The 10,921-nt window shown below is 36.3% G+C and overlaps 1 protein-coding gene across 1 annotated transcript; it reads left to right on the forward strand.

Annotated features, from left to right (window-relative positions):
- Positions 1-1,223: 1,223 nt before the first annotated feature.
- LOC129756031 (F-box only protein 33) lies at positions 1,224-7,977 on the forward strand. The gene is made up of 8 exons (XM_055752785.1): positions 1,224-1,786; positions 1,848-2,003; positions 2,070-2,177; positions 2,243-2,354; positions 2,424-2,816; positions 2,884-2,961; positions 3,025-3,258; positions 3,408-7,977. The coding sequence occupies exons 1-8, from the start codon at positions 1,653-1,655 to the stop codon at positions 3,549-3,551; spliced, it is 1,359 nt and encodes a 452-aa protein (XP_055608760.1). The 5' UTR covers positions 1,224-1,652; the 3' UTR covers positions 3,552-7,977.
- The last annotated feature ends 2,944 nt before the right edge of the window (positions 7,978-10,921 follow it).

A 10,921-nucleotide genomic window follows, 5' to 3' on the forward strand; every position in this document is an offset into this window, starting at 1 on the left:
AAATGACAAAAATGACAAAAATGACAAAAATGACAAAAATGACAAAAATGACAAAAATGACAAAAATGACAAAAATGACAAAAATGACAAAAATGACAAAAATGACAAAAATGACAAAAATGACAAAAATGACAAAAATGACAAAAATGACAAAAATGACAAAAATGACAAAAATGACAAAAATGACAAAAATTGACAATAATGACAAAAATGACAAAAATGACAAAAATGACAAAAATGACAAAAATTACAAAATTACAAAATTACAAAAATTACAAAAATTAAAAAAAATTTCAAAAATTACAAAAATTACAAAAATTACAAAAATTACAAAAATTACAAAAATTACAAAAATGACAAAAATTACAAAAATTACAAAAATTACAAAAATTACAAAAATTACAAAAATTACAAAAATTACAAAAATTACAAAAATTACAAAAATTACAAAAATGACAAAAATTACAAAAAATACAAAAATTACAAAAATGACAAAAATGACAAAAATGACAAAAATGACAAAAATGACAAAAATGACAAAAATGACAAAAATGACAAAAATGACAAAAATGACAAAAATGACAAAAATGACAAAAATGACAAAAATGACAAAAATGACAAAAATGACAAAAATGACAAAAATGACAAAAATGACAAAAACGTCAAAAATGACAAATATGACAAAAATGACAAAAATGACAAAAATGACAAGAATGACGAAAATCACAAAAATGACAAAAAATGACAAAATGACTTGTGTGAATATTTTGAAATTTTGTAATATTTTTCATTTTATGGTATTATGATGTTTTTTTTCATATTATTGTATTTTTGCCTTTCTCGTTTTCTTTGTTATTTCTACCGTTTTTAGGATTTCTTATTTATGGTGACATTCTTGGTTTTTGTCTAAGGTATTGGCATTTTTGTTTTGAATTAAATTGATCGATTTATTCAGTTTCTTAGATTTTCAAATTTTAGTTTGAAACAGTTTGTAGTTTATCATTTGAAGTGTGATTTTAAAATGTACATTTCAATGTGGTTTACCATTTAAATTTTATCCAAAATATTTGAATATTAAAAATTTAAAATGTTTGTTTTGAAAAATATATATTTCAGCTGGTGAATTCACCCCTGGCATATTTATTGTTATTTGGAACGAGCTGAAACTGGAACGAGCGATAAAAAAAACTGCAAGCTCGCAAAAAAAATTGACAGCAATTGGAACAAAACAAATCCAATTTTCACCAGATCATCGATTCGGGCAAAACGCAATTTGGATTGATATTTTTCAAAAATTCACTAATTATATTCAACTCATCGGTGTGTCGTTTTCGCGTTTCTCCTTGACCACGATCGATATCGTCAACCTCGAATAGGAAGTGTGTAAATACATAAAGTGTGTCGCGTTTGGAATACATTCGTCAACGTTGATTGAACTTAGGATTGTTTTTTTTTCGTTAGCCCATTAGGGAAAAAGAAAGTTAATTCCCAACAAAGAGACGTAAAAGTTTTCTAATCGGAAAAGGTGACTGTTTCCGGGATCCGATCCACTTCCGGTGGAGTGTTCCGTTAGTGGGGGATAGTGTGCATTCAGAGAGTGTCAGCTCCCTTCCCTTCCGGGGGTCTTTGGGTGGAGCCTCTAGCATTGTGCAATGAGCACAGGCCCAAACTGGGGCCAACTTCCGGCCGTGGTCATTACGGATGTTTTCCGTTATTTGAACTTTCACGATCGGTTGCAGGCATCAGCCAGTTGTTGGCACTGGCGTTCGGTCCTCTTTCAGGCCAAGTAAGGATATTTTTTTTAAATATTTACCAGGAACCGATTTTAAACAAGATTCTTTTTGCAGATTCTTCAAAGCTGTCCACTTCGATGTAGGCCGGGAGAACAAACGAAAGAATACTTTCTTAATCCAATGTTTGGCAAACATAGCAAGTGAGGCGAAAATCTCATTCGATTCGTGCAATCTCTACGATGTGGAATTGGCGACCGAGATTCTTTACAAGTATGGATTTGTGCTGAAATTTTATTTTTTTAAAGAACAAAATAGCATTCCGTTTTTCCTTTTCAGGCTTAGTAAAAGTACATGTCTTCTAAGTTTGTCGTTGTGTCCCAAATATGCCACCTTAGTTACTCCCGGGCGTTTCTACTCCGAAGAAGAATGGAATTACATTTCCAGGTATGATTACATACTTCGAGGAAAATTTCGAGAATTGTACATATTACTTCCATTTTTTTTTTCAGATTGTTCGTTGAGCCAATAAAAACTTTGCTGGCTCGTCAGAATCCACCGCTTAGAGGATTGGACCTGGGCTGCTCGGAAATTTTGTCATTGCATGCAGCCGATTTTCTTAATGTAATAATTATTCTAAACTTTTGCGATTGGTCTAAGCAAAATTCATTACAAATTTTCTCACTCTTTCAGAGCTGTTCGCGTCCACAATTCTTGCGCAGACTAGAATTCGCCTCGGTCAAACAGGACCCCGGTCACTACGCGCTGACGGCCATCGAACCGAATTTGTTTGAGAAATGCAACTCGCTTCAGTGGCTGTCGCTAGATTACGACATCATGTGCGACGAGTTCTTGCAGACGCTTCAACTGTTGCCCCTGCGTCGTTTGGTCATTCATGTGCATGGGCTGGATGGGGATCATCCGGGCGTTTCGGAAGCAGCCTGGGCAAGCTTTCAGGCCGCCAATCCACTCGTCGAGCTGCACCTGACGCTGGTTTGCGCCTATGAAGCGGTTGATATTTTGCACAGTCAAATCTTGCGCCCCTCGATGCCATTGACTCACCTGAAGGTTTTGTTCTGTGAAAGGGTAATTAAGTCTCTGTCTAGTTTAATCTTACTTTTTGCTAATAAAATTAATGTTTCTTAATCTCTAGATTAATTGTGATGCTTTGGAGTACCTTTCCCGATATTATAAAGAAACTTTGAGAAGCATGATATGGGTGGATTCCATGGTAAGTTGACAGTCTCCAAAAAACCTGGAAAAAAAACTCAAATTTTCCCGACCATCATTCTAGCGCATCCAAGAGTACCGGAACATTATGGAGCTGGTGCTGCGTACAGAACAGGACCCCCTTGTTATGATGGCCTGGCGGTGCAAGAAGCTGGAGGAAATCGTCATCCATGGGTACGTGCTGGATCCGCACAATCTGGTTGGCATTTCACGGCTGCGCGGCAAGGATCTGAAGCTGCTGGAGGTATCGCGGGTCGATCTGTCGATGCCGTCGATCATGATGACGCCCTTCATTGAGGTAAGGTTTTTTTTTAAATTTTAATATGATTATGCTGTTTAGAAATGCTGAAAACATTAGCTTGGCAGAAGCAAACAGAGAAAATTTATCACGTTAATTGTTATAAACTCATATACGAATAACGAAACGCATGTTCCTTTTAATTGCAGGAAATCAGCACCCAGTTGGACCGCAAGTGGGCCCCGTTAGATCCGAAAACGTTGCCACCGGCGCTCGGCTTCTATCCCGTCTCCGACGAGGTGCGCGATCAGTACATCCTGAAGTACATCCGCAACGGCAACATCCTTGCCTGATGCGACGAGCGTCGGCTGCTGGATGCAGCTCACAGAGAAGCCGACCGCTAGGATAATTTATCTGTAGCTCAAAGCTGATGCAAGAAAGAAAGACGGCCACAAATCCCTACCACTTATAATTTTTTTCGAATTTAGGATCAAGATTCAATCTAAACCGCAAGTAGCAGCTAGAAGCATGTTGCAGAGCAAAAGTTAAAAAAAAATAGTTTTATTGCTTAATCAATTGTATTTTAGAGAAACATTTGAACAAACGATGAAGAATCACTAAAGAAACCAAGAAAAGCAATGGGTGCGCGAACATTTTCCCCCTTAAACACGCAAACAAATACCTTATAAGAAGCAAGCTTTCCCATGTTCTGAAATCGCTGAGCTAAGATTAGGAAGAAAAAAAAACAACAGTGCAATTACCAACGTCTGAAAATACCGAAAGTGCGAAAGAGATTTTTTGCCGAGCACGAAAGGAAGCTATTCTATTCTAGATGCTACAGAATGCTAGAATAATTTACGATTTCTCAAGCGAGATGTGTAAGAATCTTCAAGCAAAAAAAACCGGAAGCTGGCAAAAACCTAGACTGGCGTGCTCGGATTTGATTTGAGAAGAGTGCGAGAAACAAACGAAATGAGGAAAACAAATCGACAAAACAACATCAACGGATCTGTGATTATTAAATATTTTTCGTGGATAAAATTATTTATTGCCCCCCTATCTCTATTTCATTATATAGTACTACTACCGAATATGTGTTAATCTCCGAATTTATCTAAGTTTGTTTTTTGCTTATACAAGACACGATTTATAAGAGAAAGGAGAAGAAGAAAAAATCGAACGTGTGTGCGTGAATATGATACTAAGATACGACGGTTTGTAGTTTTTGTTTTTTTCGTTTTTTTTTGTTAACCTTTTATTGAATATATTGTGCATCCCTGTCGTATTCGGGATAAAAACGGCCAAATTTAACTAACTTTTCAAGGAAGATAAACGAAAATGGTAAGAGAGAAAGTGTGTCAAACGAAACAAAATTCACCATGAACATTTCCAATCATTTTGCCACCTTAAATCGGTTTTTTGAAAGTATGAAAAGAATATTCTAAAATCCAATAAAAATCATAGGAAATTAATTGTATTGATTAGGGCAAAATTCAGTATTCTATTTAAAATTTGAAACAAAAAAGAAAGACTCAGATTACGAAATTGAAAAACAAAATTGAAGGAACAGAAAAAAGTTTGTAGAACGAATGGCCAAAAATCGTATTAAACAATGTTTTGTTAATAGAAAAAAGAAACGGTTATCTTTTGTTTCGTTGATCACGTTCTGTTTAAAAAATGTTCCAATTTTGTTCTAGAGTAAATCAAGTAATAATCGACAGGCGGAAGATAGATTTGTCAAAAATCAGAAATTTGTCGAAGTCGTATGAGCAAATGCAATTTATAAAAAAGTAATTCTATCTATGGGAGGAATACAAAAAAAAAGTATTTACCATTCACTCGGAAAAAAAGAGAGAACTAATAAAACGAATCCAACGAAATATACTTTCCAAATTAGGCTAGATCGATCTGAACCGGAGCCATTAACCCAAAACAAGATTAAAAAAAAAACTAACCACAGGGCCAGTGGAATATCTCATCAAATTAATAGAGTTGAAAGCTAAATTGAATGTTCATTAGGGTTTAAGAGATAAGAAAAAACATTTATGTGTGTTTATTATGTACCTTTGAATAAAATAATCAAGAAACAGAAGGACAAAAAAATACTAATAATTCGTAATCAACTCTGATAGAAATTGTAGTAGAACTTATGACAAAAAAAAACTTTTTAAGTAGTAAAACGGGCAAAACTGCGAGCCTTATTTTCTCATCCCTCGGGAGAGAGCAGATTACGTTACAATGGATTTTGTTTTTCCACGAGCTATCGAACAGCAAAGACACGATAGTCTCCTGTTTTCAGTTAATATTCCTAGTCAACGGAGAGCAAAAATAACGTACGAAAAATCGGAATAGAGGAACAAGGGTTTAGTCGAAAAAAACGGATTGATGACATTTAAGTAGCAGCAAACAACAATCGAAGTAAAGAGTTTGAAAGCCGAGAAAACATTCAAACAACTAGTAGCGTTTAAGGAAACACAAAAACAAAACAACTGTGAGAGTGATACATTTAAATGAAAAAAAAGTTTAATAATAATGGTAACAACTGCAGCAACAAAACAAACAGTAACAACAAACGAATCAATAGAGAAACTCGTATAATGTAGATACTTCTTAAAGAAGGAGGCAAATCACTTTCAAACCTAAAGCAAATCAAATCAGAGCCATTCGGTGGCTGTTAAGGCAGGTATGATAACACTGAACTAAACTACTCTCAAGATGAAATCGTGCAGAAATATTTTCCATTTTTCCGCAGAACAGAAAGCAAAACAAAAACCGTCCCTTCCACAAGCAAACAAACCGAAACTAAAGAAAAGCTAAAACTCGTTTTTGATAGAATCCGTTAAGTGAAACAAAACCAAATAAATAGAAGGAAAAACAACACTCAAGCAGAAGGGAACAAAACAACAAGAACTGAATAACAACAAAACCTTAAAAAAAGATCTTGAAACAGTGTGCCTAAGCCCCCCACGCAGAAAGAACAAAACCAAACTGAAACCAGAAAACCAAATAGTCAGTTAAAAGTGTGCGAGCAATCATCTCAAGACAGACAGTCGCTGGTAAACTTTTTGTAGAGAATCGAAACAAAAACCGAAATAACCGAAGAATCCTCCCAACTGTTGTTCGAGTGAATTAAAAAAATCAAAAAAATCGTAGAGGAGAACAACTCGAAACATACCAACAGGAAAACAAAACAAACAAATCGCATAGATAAGTATCAAGCAGATGAACTGTTAAAAAAATCAACAAATAAGTGCAACAATATGTCTTTAATAAGAACCTAGTAAAAGGATGTGAAACAACAGTCAAACATCAGCAGTAACAACAAAAAGAACAAACAAAACAACAACAATTCCTTTACGCAACAAATCAGATCTGTGATAATAACGAAAAAATATGAAGATGATAAGATAAAAAATCTAATAACTTGTATCTAACCGACGAGAACGAAGAAAAAAATACAAACAAACAGGCAAACACAGAGAAACGAACGAATGAACGCGAATAAGAATAAAGAGATAAGCAGCTACTACTTCGACGAGAAGAACGCAATCAACGGACAGTAGAAGAAGGAGAAGACGTAGGAAATATCAAGCAAGTGCTAGACCCTTTGGTTTCCCTTTAGCGAAGAAAAGTGACGAAGATACGCAGTCACTCACTCAGAATAAAACTAACGAACGGAAAGTCTTAAGAGAAGAGAATCAGAAAGCAAACCAGGAATCCAAACCGTCGCATACCGAAAAGAAAAGAAAAAACCTGAACCGAAAGAACTGTGTATGAAGAACGTTACGTTTCCGTTCAGATTCAAATCAAAGTTTATTATTAACAGCTCATTAATTTGTAAGACAATTCGTAAAAAAAACAACACAAAAAAAACCACACAAGAGAACGATTGTGTGCGGAAGAAAGCGGTTCATCTTTTCTACTCTATTTTAGATCGAAGGGGAGAAAAGGATGAGAGTAACCGAATCCGAATTCGAATCGCCACTAAATCATTTTGTTAGGTAAGTAACTTTTCTATTTTGTTAATTTTTTGGTTATGGATTATCCAATTTAAAAAAAAAGTGTTTTTAAATGCACACGTGTAGTAGCTATTATATAAAAACTAGTGGGTAGTCAATGTCAATGTATTACAAACAAGAATGTAATCAAAATACTAAACTAAATTTAAACGAAAAGAAGAAAAAAAAACAAATATTCACACCCCTCCTGTCGGCATAAAATGCTAAAAGGAATCCAATCTCTTACTGAAATAGATGTTAATGCAAATAACGTTTCTAGAAAGCTAAAAAGTCAGCAAAAATGAAACAAGCAAACGAGAAAAAATCATCAAAAAAAAAGTATATGAATATATCCCCCCAACCCTTAGATGTTGCGTGATACTTTTCTAATGTTTGAAATTATTAAAAAACAAAAAAAACCAACCGAAAAGAAGAACTACAAAAAAAAATGTATGCCATCGCTAACCATATTTTACCTCTCCGATTGAACACATGCTTTTGCAGTTTGCACCCCGGTTAAAAACGTGCCGTCATTTTTGTTTGTTTAAGAAACAACGGAGATCAAACATTCATATCGTTCTCAGAAAAAAATAACAGAAAAATTCCGATGTTAGAAGTTATCATTTCCGTGCTTCAGGAAAAACAAAAGCGCACCGAACTTTCAATGAAACAAAAGCTGACAATTAAGTGTTATAAGCGAAAAAAGAAAAGAAACTAGAACAATTGTGTGGAAAAATGGTAGTCAATCAGTGTTGCAACAGGAAGAAGAGAAAAAACAAAAGAACGACAACAAGTGTAACCTGGCTAGGAAAAACGAGATGAAACTAAATGATAGATTAAGGATTAAGTTTTCGGGAGTAGATTTTTTTAGATTATTCTAGACGAGTCCATCATGCGTTGAAAGGTGTCAGAGGCAATGTAGTCGAATGAATTCATGGTGGACTTTGAAAAACCTTCCGACCGCATTCCTTTCATTTGTAATGTGCATGAAAACATTTCAGTCAATTTCCCATCAGTTTCAGTCAGATTGGACCAATAGAAAGATGTCTTGCAACCGGCCGAAAGTTTTTATAGGTTTTTGGGACATTTTCTGCAGAAGGGATATGGACTAATAGCTTTCCAGATAGAACTCTTCCAGTGGAATTCTCAGGACAGAACTAAATGTTTCGAAAAAAATTGGGACAAATTTTAATTGACAATGAGATTTTTACAGATTTGATATTTCGATTCCTATATTCCGCTTAACGGTGGCTCCAGAAAGTAGATACCATGACTTGCCCTATTTCTGCGCAGTCTCAAACTCTGGCCATTCTTATATTTAAACAAAAATATTGTAGGATTTGAAAATAGTGTTCGAGGTGGAATAGCTCAAACGCAAGTGGAAAAACGCGTCTAGTAACGCTTGAATTTATTCTTCAAACTTGTAAATCGAGTTTCAAGCACTGTTGCCATATGGGCTAACAGAATTGTTCGTCGAGACCAGGGGTTTCAACACTCCTCCTCAACGCTGAATGATCCCACTCCGATAGCATCCCGAAGACGTTGTATTCTGACGCTGACAAAGGTTTAGTTAGTAGATCGGCCTCCATGAGTTCAGTCGGGCAGTACTGCAGCTCGATAATGCCAACTCTTTCAGGTAGCAATACTTGGTGTCAATATGTTTCGACCTTTCCTCCGTACGATCACCTAGGATCAAAGCAATGCAGCTTTGGTTATCTTCTTGAACCAGAATGGGTAGCTGCAACGGCTCGCCAACATCCGCCAAGAGTTTGCGAAGCCACTGGATTTCCTGGGCGCACTCTGTCAAAGCAATATATTCGGCCCAACATAATACCCCAACCGATCGTTCCATGACCAAAATTGAAGATATAATCGTTGTGCGATTTTCGATCGCGGACATCTCCAGCCCGGTCTGCGTCGACGAAGCAGTCGACCTTTCAATCCTAATGGCCCAATTGCAGTTCCATGCAAGCCGTACCTTTGAGATATCTCAGTGTTCGCTTGGCTTCGTTCAAATCACCGATAGACGGTTGTTTGACTCGACTTCCCAGTACGGAAGTCGCAATTGCAGTATCGAGCCTGGTGGTGACGGCGACATACAACAAAGATCCCACTATACTTTGGTATTGCTCGATAGTATCAAACTTCGATGATCTCTCCTCTTTTTGTTGAAAGTAACCGGAATCCATAGGAATCTTGGAGACTTTTGCACCCTTCATGACAAAACGATCCACAATTCCAGAAAGTAGTGCAAATTTTCCTTATCCGTCACTTTAAAGTTGCTTAAGCCCGTATAAACTTCGTCCCAATCTGCAAACCTTCTGTCGATCATCGCACTCCTAGCCTACACGCAGAAAAATGAAAGTGCCGCAAAAACAAAGGATTTTTTCCTTTGATTTTGGGACAAATAAACATTCCTTTGATTCAAATGCATTTTCTTTTATTTCAAAGAAATGCTTTCCTTTGAATCAAAACTTTTTCTTTGTTTCAAAAAACAAAATGCTTTTGATTCAAAAACCTTTTCGTTAGATTTTATATAATATTCCTTTAATTCAACGGTATTTGGATTTCAATTTTAAAGCATTTGTTCTTCAATTTTATTTTTTATTCCTAAAAAATCTAGTACTACATATTAATTTTCGTCCTATTGGAAATGGACCAGATCGGAACCGATTGCAACCGCTTAAAGCCGGAGGATTGGAACAGTCAGTACAGTTACCTCTTCAAAGTGGTTGGATGAATGGTTGCCCTAGAAAATTTTGTTATGTTGACAGTTTACTTAAAATTAAATTGATTTTAAAAGACCTACCTTGGAGTCCACTATCGTTTGCCCTCTCATAGCTGTCGGAATTTTCCGACGCCGGATCTCTTGAATCCGATGCTGTCTGGGGTTGCACGGCAGAAGATTCCGCTGATATAAATAAGTCTGACTGGTTATCGAAAAAGCTTTTCCCCGACCCGTTAACCAAACAGAAGCTAATGAAGATGTGTCGACTATTTGACGAAAAAATACTTTGATTCAAAAAAAAAACATTCATCTAAATCAATAATTTTTACATTGATTCTGCGTCAAAAAATAAATTCTTTAAATTCAAATTCAATACTTTGATTTAAAAACTTGAAACATTGGTTTTAAGGAAAAATAGTTCGGTTCAATATAAAATTTACTTAAATCAAGGAAATAGGATTTTGTTTCAATGTACACAAGGTGTTTGAATCAAAGATGTACTTTTATATATTAATGGGACTACTTTTCGCTGCGTGTAGGGGCTGTCGCATGTAGATCTCCTCCTGAAGCTGTCCATACAGGAAGGCGGTCTCGATAACGACGTGCTTCGCCAACATTCCTCGTTCGGTTGCGGTCGACAGTAAAGTCCTGAAGGTGATTTGCTTCACCACAGGATCGAACACGAGAACATAATTGGTGCCGTACTTCTGGCTAAATCCTTGCGCGACCAGCCGCGCCTTGAATCACACTGTTTCACCGTTCTCGTCCTGTTTGCACTTGTACACCCACTAATACCCGATTAGTGCGACCGAGTGTTAGTGAAGTGAGTTCTCACATTTTCCTAGTGCGAACGCATTTCCTCATCCATGGCAGACGTCCACTGGCTTCTCGGAACGTTTTCGGTTCGACAAAACTCACTCGATCCGAACGTGCTTCTTCGTACCTAACCGGTGGCACACCGGCTTTACCTCGCACCGAGCGTCGGTGCTTGACTGGG

This window comes from Uranotaenia lowii, chromosome 3, assembly GCF_029784155.1.
Source record: "Uranotaenia lowii strain MFRU-FL chromosome 3, ASM2978415v1, whole genome shotgun sequence".
NCBI classification, from domain to species: domain Eukaryota; kingdom Metazoa; phylum Arthropoda; class Insecta; order Diptera; family Culicidae; genus Uranotaenia; species Uranotaenia lowii.

Excerpts from the sequence above, each read along its gene's own strand:
- LOC129756031 (XM_055752785.1), top strand. The coding sequence starts at position 1,653 with ATGAGCACAGGCCCAAACTGGGGCCAACTTCCGGCCGTGGTCATTACG. Across the intron at positions 2,178-2,242 it reads GAATGGAATTACATTTCCAG|ATTGTTCGTTGAGCCAATAA; the intron begins GTATGATTACAT and ends TTTTTTTTTCAG. Across the intron at positions 2,962-3,024 it reads TGATATGGGTGGATTCCATG|CGCATCCAAGAGTACCGGAA; the intron begins GTAAGTTGACAG and ends CCATCATTCTAG.